Consider the following 20,978-nt stretch of genomic DNA (forward strand, 5'->3'; position numbering starts at 1 on the left):
TCTATGATTTTTTTGATGTGAGACAGGGTATCACAATGCATGCATTCGTACATTATTCTTTAATGTTATTCAATCCATTATTATATTTGGTTTCTATTATAAATAATTATACCTTGTTACCGATTTCACACAAATCAAATCCAATCTGTGTTTTATTCAAAAAGATTCCAACTTAATTTGTGAGGCCAACTTGATGCATGTGGCTCAAAATCAAATACAGCTAAGCCCACAAGTCATTGTAAAGACCCAATCCTAATTGATATAAAATTATGTTAAATCCTACCACACAGCCAACGCATATTGAGGGAATTCGGAAGCACTAGAGGCGTACAACCACTTCTCAGAAAGATAACTAATAACCTCTCATGAACTATTCAATCTGTGATTCTGTGTCCGTACTGCATGAGAGGTGACAGGGTAATACGGACACAGAAGAATCATCAACAGGCGTACAACACATATGCAGACTCCATTTATCAACCAAAATCATTGAAACACAAGACCAGAAGAAATTTGAATGACGATCCATGAAACTACTCAAATTTCACAGATGGATAAGCTACGAAGAGTCGACAAGGTATCGAACAAGATAAACCTTAGAGTTTCTGAACTAGAATCTTAAAGCTGAATGCATTGTCGTAGTCAAAAAAACAAGTAGAAAGTAAAAAAAAAAAAAAAAGACCTCAGGGGGTAAGCCATCAATCGCTAGTGCTTATAGAACCCCGGACCTGGATATGGAACAACAGGAAAAAAAATAAACGAAAAGGAAAGCAACCATAATTAAACATGACCATGCAAATGTTCGTCATCAATCAACAATAAGGGTGTCAATTCGGGTGGATTGGATGGGTTAGATCGAGTTGAGTATTCAAAAATTGCTCAACTTGAACCCAACCCAAGCCAACCATAAAACACTCAACCCAATTTCAAACCCGAATCAACCCGATTTCGATTTTTTTAAAAATTTTTTTTAAAGAAAATTAAATAAAATTAAAAAAAATTAATATTTTAATTTAAACACATAATAACAAAATATCCATCATATATATGATTTAAATTTGAAAGTCTAATTGCAGAAAAATAAAATATATTTACTAAATCAAATAAACATTTGTTTAGAAAATAAAAAATATTCAAAATAAATATTAAATTATGAAAATTTATGATATAAATATATAATAAATATTTATTCAGACATACAATATATAAAAATGTAAATAATATTTATTAATTATATATTTTTTAAAAAAATTAAAATTTTTGGGTCAACCGAACCCAACCCAACCAGATCATTTTTTTCGGGTAAGCTATCGGCTCCGACCTGTTCTGACCCGAACCCGAAAACACCAAACACAAGCCTGATTTTTTCGGGTTGAATCGTGTCGGGTTGGTGAATCGTGTCTGATTTTGACACCCCTGATCAACATGGAGGCTGAAACCATCTAATCACAACCCGCACGATACTTTAGACAATGTCATGTAGAATTTATATGGCACATCAAATCAAAAAAATCTAAACATAAATGACAAAGAGGGCGCATTTGCTTAAACACAAATCAACGTTGTTTGAATTATTTTGAAGAAATGACGACATCATAGTCCCAGCCAAACTCCCGCTCTGAAACCGGTAAATAACAGGAGGACATACGCAAACCAAAAACTGAACTTCACCACCGCAATACTATTGATGTTTTATCTTCAGCACTGAATTCAAAGAGGAATAAAAATACAAACTGCGAAGACATTAGCAGATCATGTTAGTGATGTAATAAACTTCGGTCCACATCAAATAATAATTTCACCACCAAAACAGCAACAAACACAAGAAAAGATAACTGGCACACAGCTCGAGAACTAACAGATGGAGGAACCAATAAAATATTGAGCATTGTCAACCAATTGAGCTCCAAGGGCAGATTCTCCTCAACTCCAAATCAATGTCAGGAACACACTCAAACCAATTATTAACAAGAGAACCTTCAATATAGAATCTGCCTGCTGTTCCTGATTTCCACGTTGGGGGAGACCCTGAGCATGTCCACCATGGAATGCATTTGAATACCCATGGTGGAAACCATGTCCCGCTCCATACATGTTGGCATTAGGAAATCCGTGCACTTGCATGTTAAAGAAAGATGGAAGCAAGCCACCTAGAGCAGCCGAGAATGTAAAGTTTCCAAAATTGGCAGTAGCCATTGGTGCAAAACCTCCAAATGGACCAAATCCTCCCATAAATCCAAATCCATGTTGTGCAAAAGTATTAGCATTAGGATCTGGAGTAGGAGCTGTCTCAGGTCTTTGCCCAGTGGGACGATGCGGAATCTCCAATCCTGGAATCGATCTAGATCGAGGATCAGTCGAGTTGTTTCCACGGCCATATAGAGGGACTAACTTTTCCTCCTGGATAAGGGCCTTGCAGACAGGGCATTCTTGAGAACGAGAATGAATATGAAGCCACTTATAAAGACATGGCCAGCAGAAGAGATGACCACAAAGTGTAACAATTGGATCTTGCGCCAAATCAAAGCAGATATTACACTCAAAATTTCCAGCATCACTGTTGTTATTACTACCGGAGCAAGAAGGGCTTGGGGGATGCCTGCTCATGGATTCCCCAAACCCAGTTGCCATCTTTCAACTGTAAATGCCCTAATTTTCCCAAAAAACCAAACCTATCAATAAACCTCGATCAAACGTGAAATTTGTCAAATATCAGCGCTCAAAGGAGATAAAATTCAGGTTTTTCCCAACCAGATTCCTTTATAAATCCAAAGGTTTAAAGTCTCGATCCATAACATGCAAAAACAAGATCACAGTAGGATTTAATTCCCTTAAAAACCCAAAATAATGAACAAAAATACCAAACTTTTCTGAAAATGGAATTTTTAAGCCATACAAAACAAATTAATTAGGTTAAACGAATACTTGCTCAACCTTAAACAATCTGATTCTAAACCACCCAAAATTTCTGACCGTCCCTAAATCGAATTTCATTAATTTAAGACAAATACTCATGAAAGTATTTTCAAATAGGAAACCATCAAGCGCGCCAAAAAATCGAGTCACATATGGCCCGAATAAATCGAATATATGCGGATCTATGGCAAAATTAAATGGCAATATGACAAGAAATGGAAAAAAAATACAACGAACAGAAAAGAGAATCAGAAATTTTACCTTCAGATCAGAGAAGAATCGCGCAGTAGAACCAAACAAGAAATGATGGAATTACGCTTGGAGAACAAAGATTGATGGACAGAAGACGACGTCGTTTGTTTATCTGACTTTCCTAGAGGCTTCGCGGCTCGAACGATTCGATACGCTGTAGTGTTCCACGTGGCAGCTTCTTAATGAACATTACGCTATAGGCAGATGACAAAGTATATATACTACCTAATGATGCATATGTGGTCGTAAAAAAAATAGAATTATGTATATGAATTATGATTATTAAATAGATAAAATCTAGTCATAAAATTTTGTTATAGTTTTAAATTACTATTTCGATAACGATTATATAAATATATTAAATATGTAATATACAAAAATAATATATAAGTTTCTTAATTTCTAAAATGGATTAAATATTATAGTTATTAATAATGTATATAAAAATATTATTTATCTAAATGTATTGGATATTTTCGTAAAAATTAATTGATGTCACAAAATCGATCTACTAAAAATCTCAACCTTTATATATTTAGTATAGATATTGATGCCCTAAAATTACCACATCTGGGCATGTACAAATCCATCTCCGAGATTGGCCTAGTTTGTTAAGGGTCGGGTCTCATTATTAACCAGGTCTGAAAATTCTGAACTCATAATCTCTTCCAAAAAAGCCGAGCTCAAGAACATATCAAAAGGGTCAAACCCATGAAAATTATTATGACAAGATGAGTTCACGGAACATTCTCAACGGGTCCAAGCCGTTAGTTTAAATCTAAGGTTCAAAGAACAAAGTAAATTTCTCAGTTACTCGGGAAAAAATCTTTGCGTGACACTTAATTTTAAAAAAAATAATAATAAAAATCCCTGCACGATCTTGGTCATAAAATCTGAGTCTAATATGATCGAGAAGTTGAAATTGAAAATGATCCAAAAATCGCATGAAATATATTTTTGTTCGTGTGTGAAATTGAAAAGAGGTTTGAAAGTTTAATTTAGATGGAAAAATTAGATAAGTGGGAAAGATTTAATTAGATTTGTAAATTTTCTGCCCAAGACAAATGGAAAGTTAGATTTGTTCATACATATCGTGTTAGAAGGGAAAAAATTACAAAATAAAGATCCGAAAGAATGAGTCTTTCAACTGCTTTTGGTTAACAATTAAATCCAACCTACTGACAAGCAAATTTATCTGCAGTCTCACACGTCTTGGAACTACCCTTTGACGTGCATTAGTTGTGGGTTATCCCAACCAATTTTATTCAACTTCTTTTTTGACGTGAGGAATTATTTGCAATACAACCCAACTACTGCAATTTTTTCCACCAATCCGTCTATAAATATAAGCAACTTCTACGAAAACATACACTCTGCAGGTAGATCTTGTCTGGATTTTACACTATGAATCCCATGGCGAGTAAGCAAAATGTTGTCCATGTTCTGATCCTGATCATGTTCTTCACGGGTGATTAAAATTCAGATGAATTGTTTTAAGTGTATGTATTGTTATGGAACTGATTTTTTTGCTGATTAAATTTGCGTCTTGGGTGGGTTCATTTGAATTTGCAGGAGGTATAAATATTGCTTCCGGGGCTATATTCACGCTCCAAAACAGCTGCAGTTACATGATTTGGCCAGGCACACTCTCTGGAAACGGCGTCGCCATTCTTGGAGATGGGGGCTTCGCGTTGGCTCCGGGAGCTACCATCCAGCTTCCCGCGCCTGCAGGTTGGTCCGGGCGTTTCTGGGCTCGTACGGGATGCAACTTTGATGACTCTGGAAATGGGAAGTGTGCGACCGGAGACTGTGGTGGCATGTTAAAATGCACCGGCGGAGGAGTTCCGCCCGTCACCCTCGCGGAATTCACTTTAGGAAGCAGCGGCAACATGGCCGAAGATTTCTACGACGTGAGCCTTGTGGATGGCTACAATGTCGGCCTTGGGGTGCGGCCCTCAGGTGGTTCGGGAGACTGCAAGTACGCCGGGTGCGTTTCGGACGTAAATGAGAACTGCCCGAAGGAGCTGCAGGTTGTCGGAGAAGGCGGAGGCGCTGTGGTGGCATGCAAGAGTGCGTGTGCGGCGTTCAATAGGCCGGAATTTTGCTGCACCGGCCAGTACTCGACGGCGAGTACATGCTCGCCGACGCAATACTCGCAGATATTCAAGAATGCATGTCCAGCGGCATACAGTTATGCGTATGATGATGCTACGAGTACGTTTACTTGCACTGGTTCAGATTACTTCATCACATTTTGTCCCACTTCATAAATTTGTAGTTCATAAAGAAAGTACCACAATAATCTTTTTGTTGGATGGTGAGAGCAAATGTTACAAAATTCTCAAATTTAATCTATGATTTTTGAATAAGTTCTGCAAATTCTTTGCATGTATGGGTTACAGATATTGAGATTACTCATCACAGTACAAATCTTATGCGTTTATATAATTATTTCATTTTCATTCCGAATAGGAAAATAAAATAAAAAAGACAACATTAAAAGGGCCAAGATGCAACATCACGATCACGACTACTTTTCTAATGGAGAAACCACCATAATACAGACAAGGAACAATTTACATTTACAAATTTTTCCATTTTTTCTGTATTAATCCATACATTCTTAAAATTCTCTACGTTTGGACTGCCCTCTTCGAAAGCCAAATCCTCGATACTCATCCATTTCCTCCCAAATCTTCTTGAAACTATTTTGGGCTGGGAATGGTCAAGATGTCTACACTATTATGCTCCTCCAATTTGTGCCACAATTTTTCCTACCAAAAATGACCGATCATCGAAGAAAATAAGGAAAACTAGATGCTACATACAATGTACATAAGTCCTACGAGGATTGCTGCTCGACTCGTTTAGAACTTAACATTATTACAACCATGAATTCAACTCGCCCCATCCAGTGCATAGACCTTCACCATCGTCCTCGTTGCTGAAGAGGGTCTGATCTGAGCAATCTAGCGATGCACCGCACGCTAGGTTATAAGATTGGCAAGCTGAATGACATACGCGTAGACGATTGTCGCCATCTTTGTCGCATTTTTGAATAGATATCTGGTTTGAATAGTAGCAAAAATGTATCAGAAGACAACTTATTATAGGGCTCTGTGGACTCATGGCCTTGTAAACAACTAAGCAACGCCCAATGGCTTTCTACGAAAAGGCGTGGGAGTGAAAAAGTAAGGGAGAAAAAACTTACCCAACAGGACAATCGCTTAGCAGCTCCATCACAGTCTCGGCCTCTGATATAATTTAGAAATTTTCGAGGACCTCCTGGGAACAATCTATGGTAATTCGGCATCACAACAACTTCTTCGAGCTGCTGCAAGATACTCAACTCACTAGGCGCACAATGTTGCCCCAACACATCTTTCTCCAACACATCTTTGCATACTGAGAGGCTGGAAAGAAGCATGGAGCTATTCTGGCACGTATAGCCTGCGTAATCTGAGCACCGGAACTCACAGACACCATCATCACAGACTCCACCATGTAGACTGCATTGTTCATCGCAAATGGCTGCAAATCACAATAGGGTACCGTGTAAATCAACGCTTAGCAAAAATAACTTGATATGCTTTTAACAAAGTTAGTATAGAAGGAAATCGATCTGTGTAATGTTATATTACCTGTGGTGCAATCAGTCCCAGTGAACCTGTTTTCACAATCGCACACACCGCTATCGAGGCACCTTCCATGTCCACCGCAGTTGTTGGGGCACGTACCTGTAAATGAAAGAGAAGACGTACTGTAAGCCGTATATAAGAATAAAAAAAATCAGTACGTCAAAAGGTTGATATACTCACGTTGGCTGCAATCATAACCCTCGAACCCCAAAAAGCAATGACATCTTGAATCAATGCAGTCACCATTAAAACTACATGAATTAGGACATCGACCAGAGACAGGGACTGGATCAATGTTGCAAAGTTCATGGTATGCTGGGCAGATCAGTTCACCTAAAGTCGGCAGGGGACATTTTAACCGATAGGTTACGAAACAAATGAGTGTTTACACCCTTTTACATAAAAACAGAGACACAGGCACACACATACACATGTATAAGCACATAATGGATATGTTAAAATTATGTGGTTACCACTGAAGCCTGGAAATTGAACAGGTCCCCCAGCCTCAGGACATGTTTTCCAAGCACCATCAACCGCAACCTAGAAAAACATTCATAAAAATATTTAGGTTATGATACCAAGAGGCTTGAAACTCATCAATAAACATGTTTGTTTACCAAATCCTACCTCCAGTGAAGTGTTTATACACCGGTGCTGATAACAACCATTGCCTTGGGTCGAAGATCCCCTGACAAATCCGCTCCGCACTAATGATGAGGCCATGCACCTACATGCAAGGACAATATGAAAAGAATTTATTCGAATTTTACAGAAGTTGTAATTCTATCAAAGCATTCTAAACAAAATTTCACCTTGAATTACTTCCCCGGACTTCACCTAGCATCCTGTCCGGTGCCCTGGCACTATTAGTGTCCATACATGATCCATCAGAGTATGCTACAAAATAAGTGCAATAATCAGCCAATGACGACTGACCGCCTGCAAAACAGAGAATATTCTCATTACATCTATTCTATTTTATTAAAGTTGAGGACATCAAGGACACCAACTTTTTCTTCCAAATTTACACTTATATGATACTAATATTACAATTTTGTTTTTTGTTTTTTTTAAAAAAAATTTCAACACACTTTTATTTTTATTTTTTTTATTTCAAGAATTCAAATATCAATTTAGACATTCCATAATTTGTCAAATTTCACTTTAGTCCATCGATAATGATAAAAAAGACTGTACACACACGCAAACTAGTAGACTATTAATTGTTAGGATCATTTATCCACATCATGAAAAAACACCGAAATAAAATATAGTCATTGTCAAACAGAAACAACTATCATCATTTCGTTCGATAATACAACAAGAATCTATTATGTCAATCATCGTAACCAAATAAAGAACATGCATATGCATTCGAGTCTTGCACTCGTTACAGTCTATCACAAGTTATTGCTTTCATTATTTTGCATTCCTCAAAGAAGCATTAGATATGTTAATGATTTTTTTCAGTCCAACTGATTCGATTTGGTTAATCTGCTAAGGTTGTGAAAGTTTGCTCCTTGTGCACTCAAGCCAAAATGACAGAAAAATTGGAAGTTAAAATAGATGCTCGCTTTCAGCCTTCTCTAAGGTTCTAAGGTTGTGTTTGGATCGAAACGTTTTATTTATTTTGATTTCAAATCCACGCCTAAAATCTTTTGTATTCATTTGATTCAAATTTAGAATAAAAGATTTTAAATCCCTTGACTAAGTACATTTTTTTGCTTCAATTCCCAAATCCACTCTTCAACCGAATTATTTCAAAGGAATAAAAGATTTGAAATCCCTTAGCTAAGTACATTTTTTTGCTTCAATTCGCAATTCCACTCCTCGACCTAATTATTTCAAATCCATGGATTTCAAATCTTCCAAATCCAATTCCATCAAATGAATTACACTCAAAAAATTACACATGGTTGTTTTAAACAAAGAAAAGTATAAGAGTTAAACTTCAAGAAATGCAACTCAAGAACAAACCTTTGTTGGCCTGTGGAAAGTAGCGGGCCCATTGGGGAAGATCCTCACTGTAATTTACTATAGGACAGTAGCCTTCGGCTTCTCTGTTATATGTACATCCAGAAAACTGTGTGATGTTGCAGTGATATGCACCCTTCCAACGGCTGCAAGGTGAGGTAATAAACTCAATTCCCTGGTTGCGACCCCAGTCAAGGCGATCTGCGATGCTGTAATTTGCTTGGTACCATCCACTATCCTCAAGCAAAGCAAGGGTCATTTTTGAAACTACTGATCTTGTATCTACCGAGCCAGTCATAATTTCATTCATCAAAAGTCTTTTCTCCCAATGGGAACCTGTGGAAAATTGATGGCAAAATAAGAATCAGCAGTAAGATATAATCAAGTTAAGGACATACTCAGGTTACTAATAAGAAACAAGAATTGAGAACAACCTGATGTGCCACGCCCGCCACCATCTTCAAGCTCCAATCCAGTGAAATTCGCTGAGAAAGCCTAGAAACATGAAAAAAAATTGCAAGAAATGTTCACCAGTACACTTTCTTCACTCCGTAAAAACAAAGATAAACCAATAACCTACCCCATAGTGATGACGTGAGTGCATGATTACTCGAGGAAGCACCACTCTTGTTACTGTTCGTCCAAGTTTTTCATCCATAGCTTGATCGATAACCTACAAAGAAGTTTTAACAAAAATAGTTCAGTCAGATCTCAAGAAGATAGGGTCAGAGTACAAGTAAAGGGTTAAGTAGACTTTTTTCATTGATTCCTTGTGCTTCAAATCTTTTGCCTGTCTGTTTGAAGATCTTTTCACTGTTTTACAAAGGTGATAAATGGCATTTTCTGGTATCTTGTCTTCGTTCAGTTTCATATGCAAATAAGTCACTGTCGAGTAATTTCAGTTCCGAATTTTAGTTGCAAATATGTATTTTGCAAAAAACGACTCTGTTTTCCGGTTTCCACAAATAAAAATTTATCAACCTGCAAGGGAAACTTCCACTTCTAGGATATAAATGACCATCTTCTATGTTGAAAACATAGACACGCAAGGGACAACATCCAATGATAATATCTCATAATATACCATAATACCAAGAAATGTTGAAGATTATGGCACTACTTACCCGACCTCGCCTCCTTTTTCTCTCATCCCGGAAATGAGAGAAGGCATGGGGATCAAATCCAAGCACGTGCACAACCTACGAAAGCAAGAAGTCAAGAGATTAAATCAAAAAGGCACTTCCCTAACTAGCAAAGTCTGTAGCTTAAATTAACTACCTCATGAATTAGAGTGGCAGATAGTAAAGTTTCGGCTTCAGCAGTCAAGTGGCGAGGTGCAACATTTACATGTCCTGTATCCAGAAAATACATATCAGTGGTAATCCTCCTACGTTAGATAATGAATAGGATAAAATGCCTTGACAATAATTTTATCTCATACAAAATTTAGTAAGGCAAAACAAATACCAGCAATAGCACGACCCCATTGGTCACGTTCACATGCCACTGCCCAAGCAAGAGTATGGCCTGTTGTTGGTCTGGTTGTGACGAAAAGAACCAAATCTGCATTAGCAACTCCCTCTGAAAAAATGATAATTTTTTATTATTGAAGGAAGCATTTCAAGGCGATTTGATATATTACACTCGTTATTTGAGAGATTACTCTGCGCAAAAAGGTTTACCTTCCACAGCTTCCCTTGGAAGCTGCACGCCTCCATCTTGTCCACAAGCAGAATATCCACTCAAACGCAAATTCCCCTTCACAGGCTCAACAGATAAAGCTCTACTGAACCAATCTGCTGTTTGTCCAAGAGCCTGAAAATTTACAGTATTTTACGTGTTTTCGAGAGACAGCCTTGAGTAGTGCAAATTCCACCCTTAATATCCTTCTATTATTAAACTTCTCGAATATTAATGCACTTTTTAGATACCAAATTGCCATCACTCAACAACCTCCATTTGTAAGTTTCAAGCATTTGATCCTTCGACTTGATAACAGTGGACAACCAGATACATAAAAATAAAATATAATCGAGTAAGACCATTACCTTGTGAAGGCGAAACTTTTTGTCATCCCCAGCAATGTCATCTAGTGTACAATTATACCAGCAGTCCCCATACACAGGAGGATCGCTGTGAGGGTTACAAGAAGGTGCTCCAGAAACAGAAGTGCCACTTGGTTCCCCGAGCTGGTAAACAAAATATAAAAGTGAAGGTAAAATAACCAAGCCATAATTTTAAATGTGATAAATTCAGAAGTGGTTTTTGCAGAAGCTTGCCTTAACAATATCCCCCAAGTTTCGGCAGTCTCTATCCGATGAATGACCAACAGCATCATAATTTAAATAAATCCTAATGGGATTCTTAGCATCATTCTGTTGCTTCCCTGATTCAGAAAGACCAAGCAATGCCCTTCCGCTATGGTGAAGTGAGTTGGAATTATCAGCATTGTCATAAAGCTGAGCCGAAACCGAATAAACTTTACGACCAGGTCTCTTCCTTTGCTCGATAATCTGATCGTGAATACAAGAATGTGATTTTACATTCTCCTTGCCCTGTTCAGGTCCTTGCCTATGCAATATAAAATCTTTGTTGGCTGAATAAACACCATTCAGTGACAACAATACCAGTAGAACCTGAAATGCAGGCAGATAATAACTTTTATTGTCTGTTTACATACTACATTTACACTAATGTGCGAATCAGTCTGAGGTCTTTCCAAGAAAAGATAAGTAGATTAAATAAAATAAAAAATAAAAAAGCCCCAGGAAATCCAGAAATCACTTGGAGCAGGTTAGACTAGATTATTAAAGTAAACAAAATAATGCCTACTTTAACCAAATCCATTATTCGCAAAGAGTCAAAGACATGAATCAACAGACCTGTAGAAACGCAAAAATTTAAGACACGGTTTATGCGTGATTACACGTCAGTCAGCAAAGACATAAATCACACTGATAGACAAAAACAAGGACCAAAATAATTTCTCTTGAAAGGGGTGCCAAACCCAAATAGGAAATCTTACCAAGAAGGCACAAAAATGTTAAATATAAAATTAGCTTCCTAAAATAACCCGAGTTCACAAATAAAAATTTATCAAAAATTGGAACAAAGTCCCAGATTTTGCAACTGATAATGGAACACGAGTAAATAGTTCCGAATCCTAGCAGACTTTCTATTTTTATTCCCCGGCATTATCTCCCCACAACATCCCCCAAATCGACGAAATTCTCAATTACAGCTACAACACTTCAATAAAAACATAATCTTTACTTCTCAGTTCATACAAAATCCACAAGAGTCCAAAGAACCCGTAAACTGAACAAGAATATACGAACGAAAAATAAATATGACCTTGGCACAAATGAAAACAAAACTCAGTTTAAATCTTGGAAGCGAAGAATTCTCGAAACATCGGTAACACCGAATCCTTAACTCCATGAAACGGTTGCGTTTAACGGAGAAAACCTCGTTCCCATCAAATTGATGGCACTTCCCCGATCGGCTCCCACCCACTGAGAAAACTCAAACCCCTCTGCATTACACAGCCCATACACTGAAATCCCTTGAACTCCACAAAATAAGGCAAAGATTTCAGCTTTTCCGATAACTCATCCAAGAATGGCAGCTCTTATCTCTGCTGTATCATGCAAGACAGTATATTGTCACCTCCAATGGACCGTAAATACACCTCAGAAATGTTTTCAAGTTGCAACTTTCGAGGGAGTTAACGGCGTAGAGAGAATAAAGAAATCGAGATGTTGAAAATTACAATAAATAAATAAATCAAAGAAAGTTAAAGACCGGTGGGAGTAGGTGGAGTTTGATAAGATAATTCTGAATCGGCCCTCCCTAAAAGCTCTTTAATCTACTTTTTTATGCAACAATTATCTTTTCTGAGGTCCTTTGTAATATGTAATCAGCATATATTTATTCAATTTGCGCTTTTTGGTAACTATTTATCAGTATGGATAAAACAACTAAAAAAAAAAAGAAATGAAAATGGTAAGAATCTGAGTCAATTAATCTTTTAAACAAGAAATTTGATTATTGACATATATTTTAACATTTGGCCAAAATTATAAAAGGAAAGATAACTGTAGTAATTATTATAAAGTCCAGTTATATCAATAATAATAATAATAATTTTTTCCAGAGAAAAAAATCCAACATTGATGTAGATAATTAAAGTTATTTTATGGTCATTTTATACAATATAAATAGGATAAGATGTATAAACTTTAAAATATATATATAATTAGTTTTTTTTACGATAATATAATATAATTTAGTTGTATTTTATCACTCATAAAATGTCTGCTGAAGTAAAGAAATACATTAAATAAAATGGTGGAAATCTAACGAATTTATTAGATTTGAATTATCATTAACATGTAATTTTTCAAACCAACGTTTAGAAATTAAAACCTACCATTAATTTCATTGATGACGCAAGATTAGCTCGCCTAAGTAATAGAGTCATTCGTCACTTAAAATAAGAAAATTCAAATTATTACTATTTTAAAATATATATCTAATTTACATTATAAAATACACAATTTCATTTATTTATATTCTAGGTAATTAATAATAAGTTCATCTTGCCTCATTCAATTATTATATCACATCAAGACCAACATCCCCCATTTATCTTCTACATATAAAATATGAATTTTGTTAGACTTAATTTATTTGTGGTGATAAGAACCAAAACCAATAAGAATAGAAATTATCAGTAGTCAATAAAAAGCAGAAGCTGTCGATTCGCTTTAACAATAGCAGTACTTAGTACTCAAAGGCTTAGAAATCAGAAGCAGAACTTGAATTCACTGGATCAGTACTTAACGGCCTTTACTCGATTGTTTTTATCTTAAATGTTACCGTTACTTTACCTAGTACTAAGCATTAATTTCACCATTAATGTTGTACGAAGTCATTTAATACGTTTTACCAGTTTTGGTATAAAACAAGACTGATTGTGTTAAAAGCTTTATGCAGGATCCTTTTTAGGAAATAAAGTTGTTCCCATCAGAAGTCAAGGAGCCGTTTTCGATTATAGACGTTGGAGTCAAGTTATCTCTATATATTTATGGATCAAACCATTTTAGAGGAGACATTGATTATTTTAAAAAAGAAATTTATATATCCAACATTTCATTGAGCAACCGCGAACCAATCGTTATCTTTCAAAGCTCAACTTACAAGAAAAGCAGTACACGCCTCATATCTTACATCTGATCCTTGGAGATCATTTTGTACTGCTGTTTCTTCTCCTCTTCAAGCTTACACTTTACGACAATTTTCGAAGAAGAGTTTGTAATCTGGAAAAGAGTCTTTTCCAGAACCTTGTTGTATTAAACTATATTGTGTTGAGTTACTAAGAGTTTCAGTAGGCAAATGATAAGTCCTGCTGAAGTTGTTGTGTACAAGTGTTGTACTGTAAAATCCAAAGTCTTTTAATGATACCTTCTGGAAACAGAAGAAGGAGAGACGTAGAAGATTTTATCTTCGAACTTCCAGAAACAACTACTGTTCTATTGCCTACTGTTATTACTATTTTCACCTTACTCCATCGGATCGTTTCCACACTTATTATTGTGATCTGCTGGACTTACGCTCAAACAAGAACAACTACAATCTCTAACAGGATTATAGTACCCTTTACAAAAACTATTATCAAAGAAAAGAGTTTATTCGCCCCCCTCTAAACTCGACATCGATCCCCAACAAATTTTCTAACTCATGCATTTATCATAATTTAGAATCAAGAATTCAAGAAATTATAATTTTGCAACAATTACATTATATCACACAAAAAAGTGATGGCGTATAAATTAATGTATTGGTTAGGCCTTTTAGCACTAGAGCATGCGAGTGTTATGTATAATGTAGAGCAATATAAAGATATCATAGACAATGTTAGTTGGGGTATATATCTAATAACAAAAAGTTATATAAAAGTATAATGGATTGGTTGGAGAAATATTATTGTCATTTTGTTTAAGATATGCGATATAAATTATAATTAAAAGATGATATTTGTTATGAGAAGATATGATATGAGTCAAATAAATTCATTTGACATAAAAATAATATTTTTCATAAATTGGATCAGAATATATCATAAAATTGATTCGTGAAACGGTAAAAACTAACATAAAAATTTGGCGCATAAAATGGTCGACTTAAAAAATAGGTTGTATGGGATAGCTTGATTTAGGTATTTATTAGTATGGGATAGGGCTTCTCGTGCTATGTAATAAATAAATTATCGAAAAAAGACGCAATTAGAGTTGACCACGTCGAAATTAAATATTCAACAACGGTGATAACACAACAAACTATGAATACTTAATTGGTAATAATGCTACCTTTTTAAAAAAAAATTATAAATAAATAATCTATTCCTGCCTCTTTTCCTTTCTTTTATTAAATTATATTGTTGCCTTTTATGCTGGCCAACATATATTATTTTTTATTTTGTTCTTGGATTTCTATAATTTTTTTGAACGGTTCCAACTTCCTTGAAATTAAATTAAAAAAATTAAAAGTTACTCGCAATTTCATTGACTTGTGTCAATTTTTAATGGGCAAATTGTACTAATTGATGTACGTTGATCTCACCTGAAAATTATGCTAGGCTCGTACATACAATGATCATTACTCCATCGAATGTAACACACTCGGTAGAACATATGTTTTAATTTAAGAGAAATCTAAAACAAAACATAAACCGCTTTTGGGTTTATTTCAACCTGTCCGTGCAGGCACTGGCCCGGATCACTCCACATGAGTGATCCGAGCCCACCTCCATGTAAAAAAAAATAAAAAAAATTGACTCGGAAAAATCCGAGCCATTGGATCGACACCTGCGGGCACTGCCCGCAGGGGTAGGGTTGGGTTTAAAAAATTGGCAAAGGTTTAAATAAAATTAATTTGAAATCGAGATTTTTTATTTTTTATTTTTCGCTGTTGCTCTCTCCCCCTAAATTTTAGTCTCTTGGGTTAATTACATATAAAACTTATAAAGTTTACTATAATTATAAAAAAAAACTATTCAAGTTTATATAAGTTTACATTTACATCTATTAACTTAAAAATTATACATATCTTATTTCACGTTTTTATATACCTGGCAATTGTTAAATAATATGGACATTTAAAAATTAATTTAATGAAAATAGTATGAAACTAACATAAAAATAAAATTAAACCGAAACAAAAATGTATTTCGAGTTTGAAGAAAATATTAAAGTTTATTCGATGTATTTTAAAACTAAAATCGATAGAACCAAATCAAAATATATTAATAATTCAACTTTTAGTTAAATTTGTTGTTTGATTTTATCTTGTTTTATATTTAAATCTTCACTTAAACATGTTAAAATTAAAATAAATCGAAACTATTTTTTTATTTCATATTTGTGAGGTAAATGTAAGATAGATATATATGTAGAGGACATAAACGTAATTTTTAAAGTTAGAAGGTGTCAATGTAAACTTAATACAAAAACGAGGGCATGTGTATTAGGGGTGGGCACAGGTTGGGTTTTGCAGGTTTCGGGTAGCTTGGGTCGGATACCCGATTTTTCAGGTGGTATTTTTACTATCCGATTAATCAAGTACCCAATAGTAACGGTTCGAGTTCGGGTATTCACATTTTTTAAAAAAAAAACTTAGGTTTTATCATTTTGTGACTAAAAAAAATCTATCAAAAAATAAGTTTATCCAAAAAATCATGTATAATTTCTACACAAAATTAAACAAGAAAATTCCATATTTGAAACAATTTAAAACAAATAGTAATAATTAAAAAATATTTTTTTCATAATATTTTATGTAAATAGAACATCGAACAAACTAGTTAGAAACATACGAATATATTTTTTGACCCCGTTTCACTTGAATATCTATTTAAACTACATTTAGCTTTGTGAGTTTTGTCTGTATGATCATTACATCAATTCAGTTATAGTTAGTGGGGGAGACGTGAGACATTTGTCATCTATATTTAATGAGCTTGCAGATCACTTACCATAAAAAAAGAAGAAAAAATAGACATGCTATATTTTTTGTGTCATTCAAGACCAAATCTTTAATTTTTTTAAGAAAAAATATTTAAGGTTATCTATTTTTTAAGAAAAAATATTTAAGACGCTACACGTGCAATTACACCTGTGCTACCTATTAATAAAATAAATAAATTATTACGGATTTTTATTTTTATTTTTTGTAAGGATCACATATTTCAATATAATATATTATACTTTTTCTGCCTTGAAATCAGAAAGAAACAAACTGCAGAAAAAAAAAATTCAGAAAGAGCCGGATCCAGTTTGCCTCAGATTCCAATGTCCTAACAAATAATTTGTTTTAGGTAAACACCTCGTATTATCACAATAATTTGTAAACACATTTGACAAACCATAAACGAGAAAAAATATTCATAAGAGAAAACGAATTTCTGACTATTGTTCGATCATCTATTCTACCAACTTGGATACTGTCCGTTGACGAAAATGTGATATANTGGCCAAACCCTATTAGTAAAGGTTAGCGAGCAACCACCACATGCTATCATCGAGTGTATCAGTGGATGAAATAATGTTAAACATAGGAAGTCTAGTAATTGGAACATAATTATTACATCACTCATTTGATATATTGAAATGTCTTAGGGAGTTTAATTATATTTTTCTAGATACGAACATTCGAAAAAAAAAAATAATAAATAATCGCGATCTCTTGAATTTTTTATTGATAAAAAAAGATTAAAAAAATTTTTTTAATCTCTATATTTTGACTTTCTGTCGTGTCAAAGTTATATTTACATATTAGGACTAAATCACATAGTAGTGAAATTACGTCCAAAAGATAATAGCTGTGAGTTTTTAATCATTAAAAAACAATTATTCGTTTTATTAAATTATGTAATATATGGTTGAAATTTCTTATATATTTTTTAGGCATGTAGGACGGCGCTTATTGCGACCAATTCATTGAAACAATGGCTTGTTAATGTCGCCAAGAGGAGATTAGGGTCCATTTTACATCAATTTCGGTTGCCCTTTCCCAAAAAATATTAATTATATTGACACGATCAAGTAGGAAATTTGTTACTACAATTTTTTTTATGAAAATTATAAAAAAAATTATAATTATAAAAATTTAAAACAAGTCTTTGTAGTCCACAAGGACTTTTTACGTTCAAATAAGAATTATATTAGTAAACTCGTGTTAGTTGCCTCACATCGGTTGAATAAAATATCTGAGAGTTCTATATATGGGTTTGGATAATTCTCTCCTCTTGAACTAGCTTTTAGGGTTGAGTTAGGTCTTAACTACTTGACATCAATTAAAATATCAAAGCTAATCTATATTAGATTATATAATGTGAAATTTTTACACAAATTCCCATTATTAAGGGGGAAAAACATCACGATATAATTAATTACGCTTCGTACAAAAGTATAACATAATTATATTTATATTTTATATATTGAAATTTTTTGTATGTGTATGCAATCATACCAATGATGACTATTTTTTTTTCTGTTTTTTTTTGGCCTTATCAAAGGAATATATAAATCATTCATTATGTTTAATATGATGATTAATTTAAATCATCTTGGATACCGTACAACTTGAAGGTTAAAAATTTAGACGAATTGAATTTTTTATATATATATAAATTTAACCTCTTTCATAATAGGGTTTATATATATAACAATTTTTAATTTTTTACTTCTACTTTATTTTTGTTTTAATTATATATGTTTGAAGGTTGATTTGCAAAAAAAAAATAATAATAATAATAATAATTAAAAATATTTTTTTTAAAAATCATTGACTAAGGTTTGTAGTCCCAATATTATTGAAATCCCCGATAGCTAAGTGGACGAGTGCTATTTAATACATAATCAATGAATATTTTGGATTTCCTATGTGTATTAAAATAGACCCCGATTTGGAATTCCCAATCAACTTGTTCTGCAAAATGTTTGACAATTTGGAAGAAAAGACGTTTATTATTTTATTATATATATATTTTTTAAAATATCTAAGTATGCTTTGAATATACTATCTAAGATTTTTTTTTAAAAAAAAAGTCAACATTTTTATGTTATTAAAATCAACCAATTGGCGAGACGACCACTTCATCTATCTAGTCTACTGAAATACATGACTTTTTTTTTCCTTTCTATGTCTCATACTTGAACCCTTTCTCTATGAATGAACCTATTATGGATCAACCTCGTATCAAGATTGAATGAGACTATAATCCAGCATCGTCCTCGACTCGTAAAAGAACCGGCTAGACACAGCATCGATCTCGAATAAACGTACATTTTTTGAATGTGTTTCTTTTGTATCTCAGTTAATTAGTAAATAATGATTTGTTGTTTGTTTAATATTATTGATTCATATCATAAAAAAACGAAAATAAAAAGAAAGTATGATATCAAGTAAAGTTGCTTCTAAGATTTCTTTTTTCAGATCATTTATAAAATAGTAAAATAAAATCTATATTGACTATTACACGTTGAAACCATTATTTTTCTAAATTATTTTATTATTTATATATATTTATATGTACACACTCTTTTCCGGGGAGCTGTTGATGATGGAGGTGGGTAGTTATGAAAAGGTTCATGACTCAATGGTGGCCCTAAGGGCTACAAGTATGGGTTAACGTTTTCCAGAGTTTGACCTTTTCAAGATCCAAATATGCTCAAAAGTAATTAATTAACTTAAAATTTTGTAGTGGTCGTCGATGATTTGTAACTTATTTGACATTAAAGTTTGAAGTTTGAGACGAGATATCGAGTTCGATGTCCAATAATAACTTTATCTTTCTCCAACTCAAAAAAATAAAATCCGAAATGGTGGCTGATTTCGCAAATTTGATAATTAGAATATGAATATAAGACAAATTCCATAACTTATTTTACACTAAGGTATGAAGTTTGAGATGAGATATCGAGTTTGATGACCCATAATAACGATAACCCACAGCATAATTGGGGCAAACAATGAATGGAAGAAAAAAAACTGCACACTGTGCTTGTGGGTCCTTTTTTTTTTGGGTTTGGAAGTATTGGTCCACCTCACATGCAGTAAGTATCACCAGATATATATATTGTTAATTCATTTTTACACAATTTCGTTCTATATTTTAAGTCAAATTTTTTAGTTATAGTTGTCAATTAATTAAATTATATGTCAAACCGGATAGGATCTCCAAGGGGATCAAAAGTTCACTTTGCAGAAAGATATTGGACACGAGTTTTCTAGACGAAATTTAAGCACCTGATTTGAACCTAGGACGATTTGATATATGTAAATTTTTTGCTTACTTGGTATCCCCAAGCTCTTAATTATAAATATACTTCATTTGTGTCTCTAAATTGATGTTCAAGTTGGTGTAGTAAATGAGCATTTGATCAGTTATCATAAGTTTGATTATCTATGTCAATGTTTACTCGGACGTGTATGTCGTACAATGCTTGCTCAATGTGATTTACTTTACTAACATGTCTTGTTGACTATTATATTAGTACAAAGATTTGTCCAATATACACCGAAAAAAAACGGCTACGAGTTCCAATATTTCCTGACGAATTCACCTAGCAACGTATGGGCTCCATCAAAAGAGTCTTCAATGCACAAGTTTTTGCATGGACGAGACGTCCAAGTTTGTTTTGGTTTTGCTTCGCATTTTTATAGGAAAAATATATGTTTAAGAAGCAATTTTTTTTTTTCGTTTTTGAATATATTCTCTTTACTGTGAATACAATATCACGACATAATATGTTGGGTCGGTTACGTCAGATTTTATACGTATAATTTTTTAAATAGTGTTTGGTGTATATTTAAAATTAAACATGTCACTTATTGTCATAAATATGATAACAATATTTTTTATGAATTACAAAAAATTAAAAGTAATGTTTGAAATATGTTTTCAAGAGTGAAAATACATATAATTTAGTGGAAATGGATGAATTGGTTTCAAAATAAATACTAAACAAAAAGCAATTATATAATCGTAATCTCAAATTTTCCCTTAAGAATAAAGGTAATAAATTGACCAAATTGGAGAAAAAGTAAACATTGGATACCCTTTGCAATGATCTATTTGTACTTTGTGTAGTTCTTTGCAGAATATATCTTTTTCTCTTCGCCCAGAAGAAT

The 20,978-nt window shown here is 33.7% G+C and overlaps 3 protein-coding genes across 3 annotated transcripts; 1 reads left to right on the top strand and 2 right to left on the bottom strand.

Annotated features, from left to right (window-relative positions):
- Positions 1–1,684: 1,684 nt before the first annotated feature.
- Positions 1,685–3,353, bottom strand: LOC140961956 (uncharacterized). The gene is made up of 2 exons (XM_073420758.1): positions 3,178–3,353; positions 1,685–2,649 (listed from the first exon to the last, which is right to left on the bottom strand). The coding sequence occupies exon 2, from the start codon at positions 2,629–2,631 to the stop codon at positions 1,924–1,926; it is 708 nt and encodes a 235-aa protein (XP_073276859.1). The 5' UTR covers positions 2,632–2,649; positions 3,178–3,353; the 3' UTR covers positions 1,685–1,923.
- Positions 3,354–4,387: 1,034 nt separating this feature from the next.
- LOC140961316 (pathogenesis-related protein 5-like) lies at positions 4,388–5,621 on the top strand. Its single transcript, XM_073419761.1, has 2 exons — positions 4,388–4,636; positions 4,741–5,621. The coding sequence occupies exons 1-2, from the start codon at positions 4,573–4,575 to the stop codon at positions 5,436–5,438; spliced, it is 762 nt and encodes a 253-aa protein (XP_073275862.1). The 5' UTR covers positions 4,388–4,572; the 3' UTR covers positions 5,439–5,621.
- Positions 5,622–5,967: 346 nt separating this feature from the next.
- LOC140961315 (uncharacterized) lies at positions 5,968–12,605 on the bottom strand. The gene is made up of 17 exons (XM_073419760.1): positions 12,138–12,605; positions 11,063–11,419; positions 10,832–10,972; positions 10,466–10,598; positions 10,251–10,364; positions 10,062–10,135; positions 9,908–9,982; positions 9,364–9,456; positions 9,218–9,278; positions 8,787–9,119; positions 7,622–7,748; positions 7,437–7,536; positions 7,280–7,349; positions 6,987–7,139; positions 6,810–6,905; positions 6,380–6,699; positions 5,968–6,234 (listed from the first exon to the last, which is right to left on the bottom strand). The coding sequence occupies exons 1-17, from the start codon at positions 12,222–12,224 to the stop codon at positions 6,052–6,054; spliced, it is 2,517 nt and encodes an 838-aa protein (XP_073275861.1). The 5' UTR covers positions 12,225–12,605; the 3' UTR covers positions 5,968–6,051.
- Positions 12,606–20,978: the final 8,373 nt, after the last annotated feature.

This window comes from Primulina huaijiensis, chromosome 16, assembly GCF_012295235.1.
Source record: "Primulina huaijiensis isolate GDHJ02 chromosome 16, ASM1229523v2, whole genome shotgun sequence".
In the NCBI taxonomy this organism is placed as follows: domain Eukaryota; kingdom Viridiplantae; phylum Streptophyta; class Magnoliopsida; order Lamiales; family Gesneriaceae; genus Primulina; species Primulina huaijiensis.